The sequence below is a fragment of the Rhinopithecus bieti genome, unplaced genomic scaffold (assembly GCF_001698545.2).
Source record: "Rhinopithecus bieti isolate Rb0 unplaced genomic scaffold, ASM169854v2 scaffold_25291, whole genome shotgun sequence".
In the NCBI taxonomy this organism is placed as follows: domain Eukaryota; kingdom Metazoa; phylum Chordata; class Mammalia; order Primates; family Cercopithecidae; genus Rhinopithecus; species Rhinopithecus bieti.
Window position 1 is genome coordinate 434,296 of NW_016811667.1, and position 22,680 is coordinate 456,975.

General features: G+C 42.4%; 1 protein-coding gene across 9 annotated transcripts in view; it reads left to right on the plus strand.

The window, feature by feature from the left end:
• Positions 1 to 22,680, plus strand: part of ALDH18A1 (aldehyde dehydrogenase 18 family member A1) — a 52,296-nt gene that overhangs the window by 4,830 nt on the left and 24,786 nt on the right. For 4 of the 9 annotated variants that reach the window (XM_017894597.1, XM_017894598.1, XM_017894599.1 and 1 more), the window contains 5 exons: positions 9,472 to 9,686; positions 15,493 to 15,642; positions 15,732 to 15,836; positions 19,288 to 19,446; positions 19,890 to 19,980. In XM_017894597.1, coding sequence (XP_017750086.1) covers positions 9,472 to 9,686; positions 15,493 to 15,642; positions 15,732 to 15,836; positions 19,288 to 19,446; positions 19,890 to 19,980 — 720 coding nt within the window. The remainder of the gene's footprint in view (positions 1 to 9,471; positions 9,687 to 15,492; positions 15,643 to 15,731; positions 15,837 to 19,287; positions 19,447 to 19,889; positions 19,981 to 22,680) is intronic. The other 5 variants (XM_017894601.1, XM_017894603.1, XM_017894605.1 and 2 more) reach the window with 3 other exon arrangements.

Below are 22,680 nucleotides of genomic sequence, written 5' to 3' on the forward strand. Positions count from 1 at the left end.
TCAAGCGATTCTCCTGCCTCAGCCTCCCAATTAGCTGGGATTACAGGTGTGCATCACCATGCCCAGCTAATTTTTGTATTTTTAGTAGAAACGGGGTTTTGCCATGTTGGCCAGGCTGGTCTCTAACTCCTGACCTCAGGTGATCCGCCCGCCTTGGCCTCCCTCCCAAAGTGCTGGGATTACAGGCATTAGCCACCGTGCCCGACCCCATGCTATTTTTGTTCATTACTTTTTTTGTAATTAAGTTTTAGATTTTGAGCTAATTATAAATTCACTTGCAGTTTTAGGAAATAGTACAAAGAGGTCCCTTATACCCTTCACCCAATTTCACCTAGTATCTCAACGAAGGTATTGACATTGATACGATCAAGATACAGAACATTTCAATCACCACAGGATTTTTTATTTCTCTTTAACAGCCACTGTCCTCTTTCCTATTACTCACCTCTGGCCAACATTAATCTGGTCTACATTTTTATAATTTTGTCATTATAAGAATGTTATGTAAATGGAATCATCCAGTATGTGACCTTTTGGGATTCTGTTTTCTTTAGTATAATTCTCTGGAGAGTCATTCAAGTTGCTGTGTGTATCAGTTAGTTCCTTTATATTACTGAGTAGTATTTAATGCTGAGTGTATCACAGTTAGTGTAACCATTCAGCCATTAAAGGTCATCTGGGTTGCTCTCATTTTTTGGCAGTTAAAATAAGGCTGGTATGAACATTCATATACAGGATTTTGTGTGAACATAGTTTCATTTCTCTGGGATAAATGCCTAAGAGTGTAGTTGTTGGGTCAGATTGCAGCTGCATGTTTAGTTTTTTATATAGTTTGAATGTGTGTCCTTACCAAATCTCATATTGAATTGTAATCCCCAGTGTTGGAGGTGGGGTCTGTGGGAGGTGTTTGAGTCATGGGGGTGAATCCCTCATGCCTTGGTGCTGTCCTCGAGATAGTGAGTGACTTCTCACAAGATCTGGTTAAGTGTGTGGCACCACCCCCTCACTCTCTCTTTGTGCTCCCTCTCTCACCATTGGAGATGCCTGCTTCCCCTTTGCCTTCTGCCATGATTATAAGCTTCCTGAGGCCTCACCAGAAGCTGAGCAGATGCCAGCACCATGCTTCCATACAGCCCACAGAACTATGAGCCAATTAAACCTCTTTTCTTTATAAATTACCTCAAGTATTTCTTTACAGCAATGCAAGAACGGCCTAACACAGTTTTATAAGAAACTGTCAAACTGTCTTTCCAGAGTGGCAGTACCATTTTACATTCCTACTAGCATTGTATGAGTGATTCACTTTCTCTGCATCCTTACCATCATTTGATGTGGTCACTCTTTTTTATTTTAGCCATTTTGATAGGTATGTAGTGATATCACATTGTGGCTTTAATGTGCCTTTCCCTAATAGCTAATGATACTGAACATCTTTTCATGTGTTTATATCCTCTTCAGTGAAATGTTAGTTCATGTCTTTAGCTCAGTTTTTGTTTTATTTTGTTTTGTTTTTGTTTTTTGAGATGGAGTCTCGCTGTGTCACCCAGGCTGGAGTGTAGTGGCGTGATCTCAGCTCACTGCAACCTCTGCCTCCCAGGTTCAAGCGATTCTCCTGCCTCAGCCTCCTGAGTACCTGGGATTACAGGTGCCCACCACCATGCCCAGCTAATTTTTGTGTTTTTAGTAGAAACAGGGTTTCATCATGTTGGCCAGGCTGGTGTCAAACTCCTGACCTCAAGTGATCCCCCCACCTCAACCTCCCAAAGTCCTGAGATCATAGGCATGAGCCTCCACACCTGGCTTTTAGCTCAGTTTGAATTGGAAAGTTGTTGTTGTTGTTTTTTTTTTTTTACTATTGAATTTTGAGAATTCTCTCTATCTTCCTGTCTTAGTCCATTTTTATTGCTATAAAGGAATATCTGAGGCTATAAAGTAAAGAGGTTTATTTGTCATGGTTCTGCAGGCTGTACAAAAAGCATGGCACCAATAACTGAATTGGGTAAGTGCCTCAGGCTGCTTCTACTCTTGGCAGAAGATGAAGGGGAGCTGGTATGTGCAAAATCAGATAGCCAGAGAGGAAGCAAGAGAGAGAAAAGAAATGGCCAGGCCCTTTTTAACAACCATTTCTTATGGGAACTAAGAGTGAGGACTCATGCATTCCCTCTGAGAATGGCACCAGGCTGTTCGTCAGGGATCTGCCCCTGTGATTCAAACACTTCCCACCAGGCCCCACCTCCAACACTTAGGATCATATTTCAACCTGAGACTTGGTAGGGCCATACCATATGCAAACCATAGCACTTCCAGGTATTAGTCCTTTGTTGGATAGGTGGTTTGCACATATTTTCTCCCAGTCTCATAGATTGTCATTTTATTCTTTTAACAGGGTCTTTCATATAGGAAAAGTTTTTCTTTTGACGAGGTCAAATTTATCAGCTTTTGTTTTTATGGATTATACTTTTGGGGTGGTCAAGTCTAAGAACTCTTTGTATAACCCTAGATTTTGAAGATTTTCTCCTATTTTTTTCCTAAAAGTTCGATAGTTTTATATTTTTCACTTAAATCCATGATCCATTTTTTTTGTTTTGTTTTCTTGAGACAGGATCTTGCTCTGTTGTTACCCAGGGCTGGAGCATAGTGGCACGATCAAGGCTCAACCTCCAGGGCTCAAGTGATCCTCCTACGTCAGCCTCCCAGGTAGCTAGGACTACAGGGGTATACCACCACACCTGGCTAATTTTTTCTTTGTTTTTTTTTATTTTTTATTTTATTTTTTTTGAGACAGGGTGTTGCTCTGTCAACCAGGCTGGAGAGCAGTGATGCAGTCATTACTCACTGCAGCCACAACATCCCAGGCTCGAGCGATTCTCCTGCCTCAGCCTCCCAAGTAGCTGGGACTATACACGTGCACCACCACATCCAGCTAATTTTTATATTTTTTGTTGAGACAGGGTTTTGCCATGTTGCCCAGTCTTGGCACATTTAATTTTTTAAAAAATTTTTTATAGAAATGGAGTCTATGTTGCTCTGGATGGTCTCAAACTTCTGGTCTCAAAAGATCCTCCTACCTTGACCTCCCAAAGTGCAGGAATTACAGGTGTGAGCCACTGCACCCAGCTTTGTGATCCATTTTGAGTTAATTTGTATATACGGTGTAAGGTGTAGGTCAATGTTCATCTTTCAACTTTTAATACCAGTTGTTCCAGCATCATTTGTTGAAAGGCTGTTTACGATGTTTTGACTTGACTAGCTCCTCGATATCACCTAAATCTTATCAGTAGTCCATTTCCAGGTTTCATTGCAAGATGACTTGCCAATCAACTAATCAAGCTTGTCATTAGACAGAAAAATCTCTTTCCTATTCATATAGAGTATAAGGGCTAAAAAGTTCAGGATTTGGAACCAGGTCCTGGATTTTTAAAACTAGCCCTTCTCCTTATTAAGTAACTTAGTAGCTTAAAACAACTGTCTGTTTAGGTCACAATTCTGTGGAATGGTATTTTGGACTGGGCTCAGCTGCACAGTGGTTCTGTGTCTGTGTCAGGTCTCAGATTGACTTAGGGCTAATTGTTGGGGATGAAGGGGCCTCTGCTGGGGTGACACATCACCTGTGTTCCATGTGACTTCTCATCCTTCAGCAGGCTGTTCATGGCTTCTTCGCGTGATGCTTACAGGGTTCCCAAGAAGGGCAAGCATGGTAGCTGCAAGTCCTCTTGAGATGTAAACTCAGAATTTATACACTGTTCCTTCTGCCACATTGTTTTGGTCAAAGCAAGGTACAGGGCCAGCCCAAATTTAAGAAATTTGGAAAATTGACTTACCTGTTAATGGAGAAGCTGCAAAAGGATTGTGGCCATTTTTGTAATCTGGCAACACTGGTAAATTACTCAGTTACTTTGAACATCGGTTTCCTTATTTATAAAACGGGTAACAACAATAAGGAACTCATAATAATACCTAACTTATAAGGCTTAATTCATGAGAATTCAGTGAGATGATGATGATGGTGATGATGACGACAATGATGATGAAGGTAGAGTATAGAAAAGCTCAAACTATTTTTCCTCTGCTCTCACTCCATGACAACAATGAACACAGAAGACTTCTGTGACCAAATGTGTGGGGGTTGCAGTGGACATCAGTTGGGTATCCTCCAGTTCAATTCTGACACTACCTCCCTGAGGACAGCCCACAGGTTGAGGGCTCAGTCCCATAAGATCATCCCCACCTTCCTACCAGTCCTAAGTCCAGGCCTCTGGAACTTCTGACTGACCAGCTTCAAGTTGGGGTTCCCACAATCCCCTCTTTGAGCTTGGTTGATTTGCTAGAGTGATGCAGAGAACTCAGGGAAACACTTAGATTTACCAGTTTATTACAAAGGATGCAGATGAAGAGATACGTAGGGTGAGGTGTGGGGTAAGAGGCACAGATCTTTCATGCCCGTCCCGGGCACACCACTCTCCAGGAACCTCCACATGTTCAGCTCTCTGGAAGCTCTCCGAACCTTGTCCCCTTGGAACTCTTATGGAGACTTATTGGGGTAGGCATGATTAAAGCATGGACAACTGTGTTGAAATGTGATTGAACAAAAAGGATGTGACCTAATACTAATAGACTGAGTGGGGTAACCCAGCAGGGCCTGTCTGTTCAGATTTTATCTTGGTCTTTCTGTGCAATATTTCTTCCTCCAAGGTATGGGGCAGGACCGTCTCTGGATTGAGAGTCTTACAACCCACAATCAAATTAGAGTCCTGCCTTGAGCAGGTGAAAGGAGTTCAGGAGAAGATCAGAGAGAGAGATTCTGTTTCCTTACACCAACATTATAATGAAAGACTGTAAAAAGCACTATTAGAGTTATAAACCAGGAACCATGGATATATATGCCATGTCACAATAAGTAATACTTTTTTTTTTTTTTTTGAGAAGGAGTCTTTTCTCTGTCACCCAGGCTGGAGTGGAGTGGCACGATCTCGGCTCACTGCAAGCTCCGCCTCCTGAGTTCACGCCATTCTCCTGCCTCAGCCTCCCGAGTAGCTGGGACTATAGGCGCCCACTACCTCGCCCGGCTAATTTTTTGTATTTTTTTTTTTTTTTTTTTTAAAGACGGGGTTTCACCGTGTCAGCCAGGAGGGTCTCGATCTCCTGACCTCGTGATCCACCCGTCTCGGCCTCCCAAAGTGCTGGAATTACAGGCTTGAGCCACCGCGCCCGGCATACTTTTTTCATAGTACCAGCTAGTATTCATTGAGTATTTATTTTGTGCCAATCTCTGTTCATGCATGAACTTGTTTTATCCCCCATACCAACCTTATGAGATAGTTAGGGAGACAGCAAGTAAGTGAAGGGGTTGAGATTCCACTCAGGCAGTCTGGCTCCAGAGCCAATGCTTATCCTTTTTACTCCTGTAGAAGGTATGTGAATACTTAGCACAACTCCTGGTATGTGGTAAGTATTCACTTCAGTATTTTATTATTGATACTTATCCTCGTTAGGCTTATTCACAGAAGGAGGCACTTTCTAATTGTTTCCCTAGGTTTTGGATTTGGGGATTTGGATTTTTCTGGAATGGAGCTCTCTCACTGATCATGATAAGCAGAATAGCAGGGGGAAAAAATAGGAAAAGAAAGGCAAAATGAGAAAGCTTATGGAGACAAACAGAGAAGGCAATGGAAGGCCAGAAAGAAAAAGGGAAGTCATGTGAGGGTCCCTTCTTGCTGAGGCCTGGAACACAGCCTCATTGGTTGCTGGGCATAAGGACTCTGATGCTGAAGAAGTAAACGGTTCTCCTTAAGAGTAATAAGAGTATAATCTGTGGCCCTTGAGAAGAACATGGTCAACCCCTCCCATCCCCCAGCACGCCACACCTGTATACACATACACCTCACTATGCCCTCATACCTACTAGGAGGGGACAGATTTTCTTTGGAACTTAGAGCCTAAAAGTTCTTTAGAAGATGGGAAACAATTACTTCTCTAGAAACCTTGAATTTTCCAAACTAATCAAGGCCTTCTCCATTTTCAGTATGGACCCTAACAAGTGTAATACACTGTAGAACATTTAAAAAATACCCCCCAAGAAATGTAGGGTCAACCTTGGAAGGTAAAAGGTGTTGTTCAATAGGAAACCCAAAAAGCCCTGGGTCCCATGAAGCTCTCCTTTGTGCTAGAACCTACTGGATTTGACTGAGTCACCTGCATGAAACCTTATTAATAGTGGTGACCTCCTCTTGATCCCTAACAGGCCTTATCTACTGCTGTTACCCTATTGTCTCCAGGCAGAATGACCCTTGACTACCTGGCACTGAGCCATGCCACCCACCCTCTTCTCCTGATACAGACTGTGGGTTAGCCTCCTTCATGCTAGCCTGGCTGCTGGATTCTGATTGGCTTCTACCATTTGATCACCATTTGATCAGCTGGACAGACATGCATGCCACTACCCATGTTCCTGAGGTACCCTCTCAGGCTGCTCCACCCATGCTCACCACCCCTTCCAGGTCAGGATAGGCCCTCCAGCGGACAGGAGAGAAAGCCGGAAAGCCTAGATCTGACAGCTGTCAAAGGGATAATACATGATACTTGGCATAGGTCTGAGCTCTGCAAACAGCCACTGATGATCCCTGGTCCAAACCCTAGGGAAGTAAGCCTGTCCCTCCACCACCCTTCTCTCTATCAGATCAGTGAGACCAAACCTTTATGTGTACAACTTTTAAACTTAAGACTTAGGTGTACATATTGCTTAGGATAATATTCCTGAAAACAGAGTAGGGTACCTATATTATTAATAATTAACCTAATGAAGGAAAGTAGCACTCCACAAAATTCACCCTCAACAACAAACCAATCTTTTAGTCCCAGGGACTCCCGCAGCAGGAAGAGACCATGCATCTGCGGATCCAGCAATGCCATCAGAATCCCAGTTCCATCCCGGATAATGGCTTACTAAGTAGCTGTGTGCCCAGATCTAGATGCCAAGCCTATTGTGAAAAAAAATCATATTATCTTTCTTATATCTCCACAAACCTGAAATATAGTCATTTGAAAAATGGTTATTTAAGGAAAGGAAGAAATGAATCTTCACTACTTTGTTAGAAATGTTCTTTCTAAGATTTGTGTGTGAAGGACACGGGAAGGGAGGAGAACCCATAGTCGCCTTCCCATTCATGAGAATAAGCTTCTGCCTGCTTTACCCACCATCAGTAGATTGTGGTTAGAGAGTGAGTTAGTGGCCAGGAGAGAGTCGGAGGTCTAAAGAGGTTTTCAGAAAATTGTCATTTATAGACAGACAATATAAAGGGAAGTGATAATGGTTGGTTCAAGTGAAGGTACTTAACTCTCTAATAAAGTTATAGAACAGTGGTTCAAAAGGTGGCTTGGAATGATTATTTTAGTAATTCATTTGAATATTTATGAGTTGCTTGTAATAAGATATAGAAAAGTCTTTGCAGGGAATTGCTTAAAGCTTAGTCCTGCTGAGAACCTATATTACCCACCGTGTCTTGCTTCTTGCTATCAAGGAGGAAGGTCTATTTGCTGTTAGTGCTCCTCCACCCCCACTGATTGACAGCATCTTCTCTCCCACGGAGACTTCACCCAGCCCATCTGCCTATGCAGTCATTCTCCTTCTATGTCAGTTACAATTATGTGCATGTAGCAGGAAACTCAAAATAATAATGGCTCAAACAGGATAGAAATGTATTTCTCTCTCCTGAAGGAAGCCTAGCAGTCCTGAAAGAAGATAGGCAGTCCAGGGCTTCCAGAATAGCACTGTGGAATCATCAGGGATCCCTGCTCTTTCATTCTTGTTGCTTCACAGTTCCTTCTACTTCAAAATGAGTGATTGAGCTCCAGCCTTCATACCCATGTTCCAAGCAGCAGTGGGGATGAAGGGAAGAGAGCATGTCTCTTTTAAGTTCCTAGAAATTCCACATAACATTTTCACTTGTATCTTGTTAGCCAGATATCTTGTTGGTCACATGGTCCTGTCTATCTGAGCAAGAAAGCCTGGGAAATATAGTCTTTCGACTGGTGGCAGTATGCCTGGCCAATACTTGGGGATCTGGTAATTGTGTGAGAAAGGACGAATGGGTAATTAGTAAGCAGCTAAGCAGGAGGTGTTGGGCCCATGAGAAGTGTTGAAGGGGTTCTGTGCCTGACATTCAGCGTTTACTCTTTTACTTCTGGCTTTATGCGGGTACCTCTTTGGCTTTTAATCAAGATTTTTTTCCTCCTTAGAAATCTTGTATAATTTTTTTTTGTTCATCTGTACAAAATATCTGTAATCTTGTACAGTGTTACAAGAAAAAGAATCAAGAAAATTGGTTAGAGGCAGGTGTCCCAGGGGATAGCAAGTATCTGACTCTAACATTGCTATTCCTTCAGAAAGCTCTTTGGTTTATTTCATCATTGTTACAAGGCATCTGGATTCATCAAAGAGAAGTTGTAGATAGGCTAGTTGAGATTTTGTATTATTCATACACTTACTTTGTCCTTTACTGTCTTTGCTAATCAGATTCTTCCTTCTTTTTTTGTTTTTTTGAGAAGGACTCTCACTCTGTCGCCCAGGCTGGAGTGCAGTGGCACGATCTTGGCTCACTGCAACCCCTACCTCCCGGGTTCAAGCGATTCTCCTGCCTCAGCCACCTGAGTAGTTGGGATTATAGGTGCCCACCACCACGCTTGGCTAAGTTTTGTATTTTAGTAGAGACGGGGTTTCACCATGTTGTCCAGGCTGGTCTTGAACTCCTGACCTCAAGTGATCCTTCTGCCTCGGCCTCCCAAGGTGCTAGGATTATAGGTGTGAGCTGCCATGCCTGGCCGGCTCTTTCCTCTTTTTATAGTAATATGATTTCTTCAGAAACACCCATATTTTTCTGATTATGAAAGCAATGCATCTTTACTGCATAAACTTGGAAAATCTAAGAAAGAACAAAGAAGAAAATTTAAAATTGCTTATAATCCTATCAGATAAAATATTAATTTTCCATTAATTTTATCCATCTATGTGTTTATATATATATGAAATTAACATCATAAGCATTGTTGTACATTATTAAAATTCTAAAATGTTAATCTTTTCCCTTTATCCAACATTTACTCTGCTTCTGATTTTTCTGATAATAAGTAACACGGTGATGAATAGCTTTCTGATAAATCTCTTTTTTAGAGAACTTTTTTAAAGGCTTTTGATACATTTGCCAACCTGTCTTCAAGAGAGATTAATGTGTTTGTACTCTTCACCAACAGCATTTGAGTATGCCTATGACCTGCATACTGGCTGTAAACTCCATACAATACTAAAATAAGAATATGCTAGATAGAGCTTTTGATATACTGTGCTAGTTTTACACAGTTAATAATGATAATGCTTTTTTTGGTATCTAAACTGGTTAATACTGAGCATGTATGTTTTTATTGAAAAACTATGTTGAGTATTTCTTTTTTTCTTGCATTTGACTTTGATGGCTACAGATTGTATCCAGCCTTCAGTCATCAGACATGTTCGTTCTTGGAGCAACATCCCCTTTATCACTGTACCCCTCAGTCGTACACATGGCAAGTCCTTTGCCCACCGCGGTGAACTGAAGCATGCCAAGAGAATCGTGGTGAAGCTCGGCAGTGCTGTCGTGACCCGAGGGGATGAATGTGGCCTGGCCCTGGGGCGCTTGGCATCTATTGTTGAGCAGGTGATTGCCAAGATAGAAATTATGCTGTACTAAAATTGGGGTTTTAAGTTGCTACTTCAAATTGGGTTTAAGTTGCTCATCAACTTACAAAAATAATTGTGATTTCAGTGCAATAGATTTAACCCAATGTGAAAACTGTTTCCTCACGTAGATGCCAGTGAGACACAGCATCTTAGGGCAAGAAAAGGGGATGTGAAGGAGTAGGGGTGACTTCATGCAGTTCATGCCTCAGACTTCTTGATGATAAAGAGCTGTTTCTGTCGGAGATTCTTAGTTCTGGCTATGCAGTAGAATCATCTCGGGCCTGGAGATGCCTGGGTTTCACATCTAGCTGTTTAATAAGTGTCTCTGGGATGGGGCAGCTGTGTTTGTTTGTCTTGAGAGGATCTCACTCTGTCACCCATGCTGGACTTTTGTGGCATGATTATGGCTCACTGCAGCCTCGACCTATCGAGCTCAAGTGATACTGCCACCTCAGCCTCCTGAGTAGCTGTAGCCACAGGCACAAACCATTATGCCCAGCTAATTTGTGTAGTTTTTGTAGAGACGGAGGTCTCGCTATGTTGCCCAAGCTGGTTTCCAGCTGCTGGGCTCAAGTGATTCTCCTGCCTTGGCCTCCCAAAGTGCTGGGCCTGCAAACTTTTTCTGCAAGAGGCCAGATAGTAAATATTTTAGTTTTGTAGGTTATATGTTCTGTGTCTCCACTACACAACTCTGCAGAAGCAACCACAGACAATACATAAATGAATGAGCATGGCCGTGAGCTGATAAAATTTCATTTACAAAAACAGGCAGCATGCCAGATTTGGCCAAAAGTAAAAATCCAGACATCCAGGCATCCCACAGATAAAGCAAGAGGTCTTCTATGGCATCTGAAATTTTACACTACCCTCGTAATTAAATTTTCAGTTTTTAAAAAACAACTTTCCTGAGGCGTTAATATTGAGAAACTGCTAACCTGAAACTTGATACAATTTTTTTCTTACATTTTCTATTCTAAATAATTATCAAGCCTGAGCAACAAAGTGAGACCCGGTCTCTACAAAAATGAAATCGCTGGGTATGGTGACTTGCACCTGTAATCCCAGCACTTTGGAAGGCTGAGGCGGGAGGATTGCTTGAGCCCAGGAGTTCAAGACCAGCCTAAGCCACATAGTGAGACCCCATCTCTACAAAAAATTTTTTAAAAATTAGCCAGGCATGGTGGCACATTCCTGTGGCCCTGGCTACTCAGGAGGCCGAGGTGGGAGGATTGCTTGAGCCTGGGAGATTGAAGCTGCAATGAGCTATGATCACGCAACTGACTGCACTCCAGCCTTGGTGACAGAGCAAGACCCTGTCTGAAAAAGTTCTGACTTCTTGGTAGGCTGAGGCAGGGGGGTTGCTTGAGCCCAGGAGCTCAAGTTTGCAGTGAACTATGATAAAGTCACTGCACTACAGCCTGGGCAACAGAGCGAAATCCTGACCCCCAGCCCCTACCCCCCACACACACACAAAAAAAACAGCAATGATCAAACCCACCTTCTAGATTGAGTTCATCAGATAAATTTTAAAAATATTTATCAAGAGACTACACTGTGAGGGGCACTAGCCTCTCTACCCTCTCTACCTTAGAGATATAACAGTCTTTACCCTTTGGAAGCCAGAACTGGGACCCCCCAGACATTAAGGTGACTGTTCAGGGCAGTAAATATCCAAATAAGTGGGCCCAAATGACAGTGAGCGATGGGTCCGGAGATGGGAAACTCAGATGAGAGTGTGGTTGTTCCTGGGGCTTTCTAGGAGAGCTGGAACTCAGCCTAGGCCTTGACAACTGATGGGATTTGCACAAACAGAGGGGAAAAGTTCCATGCTAGTAAGTATACAGTGTGACGTGCCTGTGCAGTTGTGTAATCCAGTGGTTCTGGGGAAGGGACAGGCTCTAGGAGCGGATTCCAGATAGAGGACAGACAGGAATGAGTATGGCATGCTGTGGGCCAGGGAGGAGACAAGCTAGAAAGTAGAGGTGGTGGTCTCATTAGAAAGAATGAAAAAAAAAAGTGGATCATTGCATTAGGCAGGGCTCTGAAGCCAACTATGTGAGTTGGAGTGCAGTCTCAAAAGCAGACCGAAGATTTTGAACGGAGGAGAAACTTGATGAAAAGAGTAGGAAAAACCTGGTAAAGAAAGGTTACCAGCTTTCTTTCTAGGGCTGCATGTGGACGTAATGGAAGAGCTGTCTCCATCAGGGCCTGCCTAATAGTCATCTTATCATGTCAGAGGGACTCAGGAGCCAACTTAAAGTGGTTTCCACTGGCCATAAATGGGATGATTTGAACATCAAGAAAGGGAATCACAGCTGGGCACAGTGGCTCATACCTGTAATCCCAACACTTTAGGAGGCCAAGGCGGGCAAATCACCTGAGGTCAGGAGTTCAAGACTAGCCTGGCCAACATGGTGAAACCTCGTCTCTACTAATAATGCAAAAATTAGCCAGGCATGGTGGCACCTGCCTGTAATCCCAGCTACTTGGGAGGCTGAGGCAGGAGAATCTCTTAAACCTGGGAGGTGGAGGTTGCAGTGAGACGAGATAGCACTACTGCATTCCAGCCTGGGCGAGAGTGAGAGTCATTCTCAAAAAAAAAAAAATGTTTAAATCCATGAGTTCATAATTACACTTAAAAAAAAAAACTTCATGGACGGGCGTGGTGTGCTCGTGCCTATAATCAGCAATTGGGAGGCCGAGGCAGGCGGATATGAAGTCAGAGAACCACCACCTGCAACACTGTGAAACCGAAACCCGTCTCTACTAAAAAATACAAAAATAGCTGGACGTGGGGTGGGCACTGTATCCACAGCACTTGGGAGGCTGAGGCGAGAATGTGTAACCTGGGAGGGTGGAGCCTTGCAGTGAGCTAGATTGCAACCACTGCACACCAGGCATGGGAGAGCAGCGAGACTGCCGTCTCAAAAAAAAAAAAAAAAAATTCATTGCGCATTTTTTGAGGGCGATAGAGAACAGCTCAATTATATTGAAAATGGATAGTAAAGGGGGTGGAAGACCACACATTTGTCGCTGCTTTTCCATAGGCCAATCTGTACCTCAGGGTACCAAGAAGTGGTAAAGGAAGAGTTTCCCTTTGGAATATTCCCCAGATTATAAATGAAGAAATCATTGAGTTAGAGTATCAGCATTTTGCAGCCTAATGGAATAATGATCTGGCAATGATCATCACAGAGCTACACATCACAAAAGGTCACAAAAAGAAAGATAACGCCGGCCCAATTAGTATCTCCTTGATGGACCGTGTATCACCCACAAACTTAGAGAGACTTGTTTGGGAGAAAAAAAGCCTTCATCACCAAGCAGGCAGTTATAGGTATATACAAAGTGCATATTAATACCATAAGGAACAAATTGGGAAAATGTAGGCTAAGGGAGGAAATCCTAAAGAATATACAACCAGTTTCACAAAAATACAAGGGGAAACTGAATGGAGAGGGGAACCCATGAATAAAGAGACTTGAGAGCACTTCAATTAAATTGGGAATGCAGGTTTAATTTGGCATCTCAATTTGAGGCCAAGCTAAAAAAAAAAATTGGGAAATACGAACCTGCATTTGATATGAACGGAAATCATTGAAATATTCCAGATGATAATGGTTTTGTGGAGAGAGAAATATATAGTAATGTAATATACCTTAAATATATATGATTATCTTTTAGCAGTTATTACTGAACTATTTACAGATGAAATAACATGTCTGTTGCCTGGAATTTGTATTAAAACAATGGTGAGGGTATAGAGCGGTTATTGGAGACTAGGAAATTGGCCATGAGAGATAGTTGGTGAAACTGTGTGGTATATACATGGGGATTTATAATACTATTCTCACCACTTCGGTTAAATATGAAATTTTCTTTTTTTTTTTTTATTTTTATTTATTTATTTTAGAGAGAGGGTCTGCTCTGTCGCCTAGACTGGAATGCAGTGGTGTAATCATAGCTCACTGCAGCCCTGAACTCCTGGGCTCAGTTGGGATCCTTCTTTAGTCTCCTGAGTAGCTGGGACTACAGGCACATGCTGCTTGGCTGTTTTTTTTTTTTTTTTTTTTTAATTTTTCATAGATATGGGGTCTTGCTATTTTGCCCAGGCTGGTTTCGAATTCCTGGCCTCAAGCAATCCTCCCACCTCAGGCAGCTGAAACTTTCTGTGATAAAATATTGTTGTCGGGACCAGGCACAGTAGCTCACACCTGTAATCCCAGCACTTTGGGAAGCTACTTAGGGGGCTGAGGTGGGGGGATTGCTTGAGTCCTGGAGGTCAGGGTTGCAGTGAGCCGTGATTGTGCCACTGTCCTCCAGCATGGGTGACAAAGCAAGACCCTGTTTCAAAAAAAAAAAAGTTGTTACTGTTTTAAATCATGGTTTATCATAGCTGTTTGTGAGTTCCTGGACCAGTTAAAAGGGTTCAGACATCAGCAGGAAAGGACAGTTTAGGAATATTGACTTTATTGCATCTTGAGTCTTTAATTTTTTCATGTAGGTCTGCTTAAGGTAGGAAACAAAATGACCACATTTGGTTCTGGGGAGGCAGAGCAGAACAAGGTCAGCATCTGCCCCTGGTGTAGGCAGAGGCAACCCATAGGATTAGATGTGCCACCAGAACAGCCTCGTTTACTCAGGTTAAGCCTTAGAACCTGAGAAGCCATCTGCTGAGTCTACATTGCATTTCCTACCTGCGGACTTTTATTCTGGGCTTCATTTCTTGGAGCAACTAGGCCTTCTATATTACACACTCCCTGCAAATATTAGGTTGGCACAAAAGTAATTGTGGTTTTTGCCATTACTGTCAATGGTAATTGACATGCAATTACTTTTGCACCAACCTAATACAGTCATGTCCTATAGATGTAAAACTTGGCTAGACACCAGAATTTCCTTATTAAAAATGTCTTACTTAGGCCAGGTGGCTTATGTCTGTAAATCACAGCTTTGGGAGGCCGTGGCAGGAGGATGGATTGAGACCAGAAGTTTGAGGACAGTCTGGGCAACTTAATGAGTCTCCATTTCTACAAAAATGCATTAAAAAAGAAAAATTAGCTAGGCATGGTGGCATGAGCCTGTAGTTCCAGCTACTTGTGAGGCTGAGGCAGGAGGATCACTTAAGCCTAGGCAGCCAAGGCTGCAGTGAGCCACACTTCTGCCACTGCACTCCAGCCTGGGTGACAGAGCAAGACTCTGTCTTAAAAAATTTTTTTTCATAGGGTTCTTTTTGTTGTTGTTGTTTTTGAGACAGCATCTCTCTCATTCTATTGCCCAGGTTGGAGTGTGGTGGTGCGATCACAGCTCACTGCAGCCTCGTCCTCCCTGAGCTCAGGTGATCCTTCTACCTCGGCCTCCTGAGATAGCTGGCATGCACCACCATGCCTGGCTAAATTTTATATTTTTTTGTAGAGATTGGGTCTTGCCATGTTGCCTGGGTGGTCTTGAACCTCCTGGGCTCAGGCGTTCTGCCTGCCTTGGCCTCCCAAAGTGCTGGGATTACAGGCATGAGCCACCATGCCCAGCCAGTTGTTTTAATTAAAAAATAAATTAAAATGTCTGATTTTTATCTGCCACCTGCTAAACAGAAATTTGAGACAGGATGTAGAAATCTGTGTTTTTACTAGACAGTCTGGTTGATTCTTCCAGAGCCAGCCACATGCTGGTTCATAAACCAGCATTTGGGATCTACTCAATAGTCCACCCTACCTCCATCCCTTGTGAAAAGATGAACGAGACAGTGCAGTGACTTGTGGTCCCCTTTCCTTTCTCAATGCCAGGTATCAGTGCTGCAGAATCAAGGCAGAGAGATGATGCTGGTGACCAGCGGAGCTGTAGCCTTTGGCAAACAACGCTTGCGCCATGAGATCCTTCTGTCTCAGAGCGTGCGGCAGGCCCTACACTCAGGGCAGAACCAGCTGAAAGAGATGGTGAGTGCTGCTTCTTCACACGTTAAAATGGACCTTCAGGTCTTCTTCCCTCATTCCCTACCACACCTTGTCTCATTGGTATATTACAGGCAATTCCAGTCTTAGAAGCACGAGCCTGTGCAGCTGCCGGACAGAGTGGGCTGATGGCCTTGTATGAGGCTATGTTTACGCAGTACAGCATCTGTGCTGCCCAGGTGAGAGGCTGGGCTTTGAAAGGGGTGTGGGACCTGCGAGGGTGGTTCTTGTGGAACAAAGGGGTCTGGAGCTAGTCTACTAGAATATGGTGTCAGCTTCATCACTTGCTACTTGAGAGATCTGAAGAAAGTTTTTTATGTAACCTTTTTGTGCCTCAGTTTCCTCATCTGAAAATGGGGATAATATCAGTGCCTATTTCAGATAATTTTTGGAAGGGCTCAGTGAGAAAATATATGAAAAGCATTTAGTATAGTGTTTGGTACATAATACATTCTCAGTATTAGCTCTTGTTACCCTAATAACACTTAGGATTACAAGTGCTAACACTTCTGAAGACAGAGAGGTTAAACAGCTTTATTTCACTGCTTCTTTGATATCAGGTGGCTTGCTTCCCTTTGCATCTGGTTGGTTGCCTTTTATAGCAGATACTTATTAAGCTTTGAAGGGAAAGAGGAATGCTGGTGGGTGTCTGGTTTTTCACTCATTCAGCAAATATTTATTGAGCACCTATGGTGTATCTAGCAGTCTTGGGCATTGGGGATACTGTGGTGAACAAATGAGACATGATTCCAGTCCTCATGGGACTTAGGAATTTTTGGTGGCTACCCCTAAATGTTCTAGAACCTTCTTTCTACATTGTTTCATTTTTACCTAAATCTCCTGAATTTTTTTGAATTATATTCTTAATCAACTGTACAGCTAGCTACACACTACAGACATCTAAATAGCAGTCACTTCAGGAAACAACTGAAAAAAAAATCTAACTCCCAAATTTTTTTATTTTGAAACCCCTTTACCTATAAAGATGTAAATTAGCCGTTATTTTATATTATGGATATTATTTTACATGTGCACTACATGCACGGATGTTATTTTGCACAGGTGATATTGTTATGTATACATATATTGTTTCAGGTTTTGCTTCTTCATTTCCTATTACTTTTTTTTGTTTCTCCATCATTTGCCTGTTTGTACCCACAGTGATGTTCTGGTGTCACCAGAGTGTCCTCATGTCAGTGAGTTAAAACAGAAAGGCATGGGCTTATCCCATTGCATATGACTGGGGACCCCACTTTCTGTAATCTTAGCTTTTTTCTCTTAGTATAAATGCAATATAAATCTCTATTTCTATCACTCTTCTTTATTATCTGCTTTCTCGTCTCCACAGTCCAGTGACAATTTTGGTCTTTAATTTTTTTAAAGTGCCTGGAGCTGGGTGAGGAAGCTCAAGTCCAAGAGCTATGGTTTTGCTTTGGTTTGGTTTTTCCCAGGGATGATACTTTTTGAGAGTTTTGTTTTGTTTTGTTTTGAATGACAGTAGCATTAAGAGTCCGTGCAGCATCAGCCATTGTTTCCATTTACATTGAGTGAAAGAAGAGCTCTGCCCCTCCGGTTCCCAACAAGCTTCAATCCCTGGGCTGTTTCCTCTCACACCTGTGTCTTCCCCCAAGGCCATCATATCTACAAGAAATATTTGCCCTTTATACCTTATCCTGTGGTTCCTTATTTTCTTCAGTAATATTATATAGAAGACCATTATCAGTGGCTTTTGAAAATTTCCAGTAGGTAGTTTGCCAGGTTAAAGACTTAAACACTTAAAACAACTTGTTTTTTCTTCGTAGAAGGGAAACTGATTTTCCCTCAACAGATTGCACTTGTCTAAACACGTACATTTCCCTCTTGGGACTCTTTATCTCCTACCTTCCTGCTGAGATCCCCAGGCCATGTTTGTGAAGCTATTTTAGTGACAGGTGTTTTTCCTGGACCTTTAGACCTCCTGCTTGCCTCTCCTACCCACGGGTTTATATTAATTGTTCGATCTTTCACCATCGTGACTAGAATCTGTATGTTCAGTTTTGACCTAGTCCTGTGTCCAGCACAACTAAGCTTTTCTGAAAAGGAGTTCTTGATCTTCCCTTTCAAAAATATGCCCCATTTTATTTTTCCCCAAACCATCAACATTCTTATTCTCCATTCCAGCAACTAGACCCTGGCATTTCAGAGGTACTTAACAAATTTTTTATCGAGTGAGTGAGTGAATTATTTTTCTATGTATATGTTTCCTGTGTTTTATATATCATTAAGGCTACTGTTTTATTGCTATATTCTTCTCAGTTACCATAGCCAGACCCTTAACCATCCTCACTTTGACTGTTTCAGTGCCTGCTTTCTTTACTATTTGCTTCCAACTTTCCCTACCTCAGCCTTCCCTACACAGCAAGAACCCTCTTCCGTAAACGTTAGAGAGATTACATTATTTATTGTTGAGCCTCAAGGTTTGTTGCCATTTAGTTTCTTGCTATCCCCATTTACCCATTTATCTTTTTCCCCTAAACATTGCATAAAATTCTAGTTCAAGCTAGAAAGCAGAGCTGTTTACCAGCCCACACACCCATCTCCATTGTGCCTTTGAGCACCTTATGCTCATCTCCTCCCTTGAGCCAAGTTGTGTTCTGTCCCTCTTTCAGCGTGTGACTAAAGACTAACCTCCATAAATTTCTCAGACTAACCCCACATGCTCACACACAGTCTTAGTTAACTCCAGTAATAATCTGCTTCAGAGCAAGAGCAATGATAACACAGCCCTATTCCATTTTGTCTAACACACTTTTCTAAGCAGGGTAAATAATTTATTCACTCACTCGCCAAATATTTAAGGGCCTACTATAGCCAGGCCCTGAATCAGATCCTAGGATACAGAGATATTTTAGAAATTGCTGGGGCACAGCAGTGTGCATCTTTAGTCCCAGTTACTCAGGAGGCTGAGGTGGGAGGATCACTTGAGACTAGGAGTTCAAGTCCAGCCTGCACAACAGAGCAAGTCCCTCTCTATAAAAAAAGAAAAGAAATTAATGGATAATCACTGATTCCCCCAATATCCCTCTAAAAATAGATACTTTAATTTCTTAATTTTGTAAATGGATGAGATTTTGGGATTTGGTAGCTCTCTGAGGATTAAAGTACTTTTGCAAGAAGTCTTGAACATTCTTACATACATCTTTCAGTTTATTGTAATTTTTTTTTTATCTCTACAAGAATTGGGGCCAGGTGCAGTGAGTCACATCTGTAATACCATCACTTGAGGCCAGGAGTTCAAGACCAGCCTGGCCAACATGGCAAAACCCTGTCTCTGCTAAAAATACAGAAATTAGCTGTGCGTGCCTGTAATCCTAGCTACTTGGAAAGCTGAGGCTTGAGAATTGCTTGAACCCAGGAGGTGGAGGCACTAACCAGAGATTATGACACTGCACTACAGCCTGAGCAACAGAGTAAGACCCTGTCTTGAAAAAACAAAGAATTGGATAACACCCAGATATGTGTATTTCATTCTAATCTGTATGGGGCCCCAGAAACCTAAAGTTTAACTCCCCTACTCTTAGCATCTTTTGTATACTGGGAAGTTTAGCATTTTTCTCCCTCCTGCATTTTCCATCTCTTTAATCCTTTTAGATTTTGGTGACCAATTTGGATTTCCATGATGAGCAGAAGCGCCGGAACCTCAATGGAACACTTCATGAACTCCTTAGAATGAACATTGTCCCCATTGTCAACACAAATGATGCTGTTGTCCCCCCAGCTGAGCCCAACAGTGACCTGCAGGGGGTAAATGTGGGTAAAGTATTTCTAAGGGTTAAGCATGCTGGAGACACTAACACCATGCTATGCTGCATGCACTAACACCGGAAGTTTGGCATAAACAAGATGGAAAAGTTGTGAGAGAAACTGTTGTCATGGAGCAGTGATTGCATAAGCTCTTCTGAACTTGTGGTTGCATTCAACAGGGTGAGGTGCTATAGTCACTTAAGATGGTGCAATCAACATGGCTTGTATATTTCAGTGGCTAGAAGACTGCATGTTTGGAAAAGGGATTGCCAGTAGACACTGTGTTTTGCAGACAGAAGGGGCCTGCAAGAGCTGTCATCTATATATTTGGGTTCATTGGTTTTGCCTAAGCCTAGCTTGGTTTTGCCTGAGCTTGGCTGGGTGCATCCATGAATTTCTTTTTGGACTGCTTAGCTCACTCACTTATGACTTTTTAATCTGCATTCTAGGTTATTAGTGTTAAAGATAATGATAGCCTGGCTGCCCGACTGGCTGTGGAAATGAAAACTGACCTCTTGATTGTTCTTTCAGATGTAGAAGGTACAAAGTAATGCTTTTTTCTTTTATCTGACCTTTGTTTTAAATGCTACATGTATGAGCACGTGAGTTTCCCTCTTTGAGTCCCTCTGATCTTTTTTTTGCTATAGATCATTAGCCATATGTTCTGACAAAGGGCTTTTATGATTCAAAACAGGGTGGGCGAGTCTAAGAGATGTAGTTTGAATACTGAAATATTATTTCCAAGTGCTTTCAGTTGTTTTTCTTAAATAACAGCTTTATAGAGATATAATTCACATACTATACAATTCACTTATTTGAAGTTTACAATTCTGTCCTGGCCGGGCGCGGTGGCTCAAGCCTATAATCCCAGCACTTTGGGAGGCCGAGACGGGTGGATCACGAGGTCAGGGGATCGAGACCATCCTGGCTAACACGGTGAAACCCCATCTCTACTAAAAAAATACAAAAAACTAGCCGGGCGCTGTGGCGGGCGCCTGTAGTCCCAGCTACTCGGGAGGCTGAGGCAGGAGAATGGCGTAAACCCAGGAGGCGGAGCTTGCAGTGAGCTGAGATCCAGCCACTGCACTCCAGCCTGGGTGGCAGAGCGAGACTCCATCTCAAAAATAAAAAAACAAAAACAAAAAAAAACAATTCTGTCCTGGCGTGGTGGCTCACACCTATAATCCCAACACTTTGGGAGGCCAAAGCAGGAGGATCACTTGAGCCCAGGAGTTTGAGATCAACCTGGGCAATATAGTGAGTCCCTGTTTCTACAAAAAATAGAAAAGTTAGCTGGACATGGTGGTATGCACCTGCGGTTCCAGCTACTCGGGGCTGAAGCAGAAGGATCACTTGGACCTGGGAGTTCCAGGCTGCAGTGAGCTATTATCGCACCACCATACTCCAGCCTGGGTGACAGAGCAAGACCCTATCTCAAAAATAAATAAATAAAGTGTACAATTCAGTGATTTTTAGTATATTCACATAATTGTGCAACCAAAACCACAGTCATTTGTAGAACACTTTCCCTTTCATCACCCCAATAAGAAACTCCATAACCATTAGCAGTCACTCCCCACACTCCCCATCCCTAGGCAATCTCCAGTATACTTTCTGTTTCTGTGGATTAACCTGTTCTGGACATTTTATTTAAATGGCATCATATATTATGGTGGCCCTTTGTGACTCGCTTTTTTCACTTAGCATGTTTTCACGGTTCATCTATTTTATAGCATGTATCAGTACTTCATTTTTTTTATTGCTGAATAATATGCCACTCTGTGACCATGTTTTGTTTATCGGTTCATCAATTGATGGACATTAGCTGTGAACATTCATGACACGTTTTTGTGTGAACATGTTTTTTTTTCACCTTAGAACTGCAGGGTCACATGGTAACTCTGTTTAAAAGACTTTTGAGGAACTACTAGACTGTTTTCCAAAGCAGCTGTACCATTTCATATTCTCACCAGCATTGTATGAAGGTTCTAATGTGTTTACATCATTGCTGTTATTCAGTTGTTTTTATCTGCCTTTTTTATTATAGCTATCCTAATGGGTGTGAAGTAGTATCTCATTGTGGTTTTGATTACTTTCAGTTTTTAATGTAAACCATAGGACAGATTATGGGGTTTTTTGGTGTGTGTGTTTTGTTTTGCTTTATTTTGTTTTGTTTTGTTTTGTTTCTTTTTCTTTGTTGGGACAGATTGTTTTAAGTTGGAGCCACTGTAGAAGTCTAGGCTATCTGGCTACCATGTTCTTATATGTTACTCTGTTCTTCTCTGCTGTTCCCTTCTTCCTGGAGGGGCCACTCTTGGCTCTAATATGTCTTTCCATTCACTCTTCTCAAGCTTCCTTAAGCTATTTCCATTTCACAGTCTGACCCATAAGAAATATAGTAACTGTGTCCAAAATCTAAGATTCCAGAAGTCCCCTGTTACATTCCCAGAAGGTTAGAACACCTCTACTTAATTCCCAGCCCACAGCAAGGCAGGTTAACACGGGAGGACCTGTTCTCTGTTTTACGCTCAGGCAGTTGTATGGTAAGGGCAGGGGCTACGTAGTGGAGACAGGGGCAGACATAGATGAATTGATCTGTCTCTGCCCATGTGGAAAGTCAAAGATAAGACACCTACATGTCAATGTCTTTACCTGTAAGAAGTCTTAGTCCTGTGTTATCCACTGTAATTTGAAGTCCCAGGATAGGAACAGCTAAGTTGGGGTAAGTGAGAGCCACCGTGGAGAAAGAAGGCATTTTGGTTAATCAACAGGTTTTCTATTCATTTTTCCCCCAAAGACAGAGTCTTGCTCTGTCGCCCAGGCTGGAGTGCAGTGGCACAATCTCGGCTCACCGCAACCTCCGCCTCCCGGGTTCAAGTGATTCTCCTGTCTCAGCCTCCTGAGTAGCTGGGATTACAGGCGTGCACTACCATGCCTGGCTAATTTTTGTATTTTTAATAGAGACGGGGTTTCATCATGTTGGTCAGGCTGGTCTCGAACTCCTGACCTCGTGATCCACCCACCTTGGCCTCCCAAAGCACTGGGATTACAGGCGTGAGCCATGGCGCCTGGCCAATCAGCAAGTTTTTATTGAATTTCTACTATGAGCACATAGTGTGCTGGGTGCTTGATAAATGTAATTTATTCAATCTTTATAGCAACCCTCCAAAGTAGGTCGTAGGTAGGTTAACCCAATTTTACAGATAAGGAAATTAAAAATTAAGTTCAAGCTGGGCACGT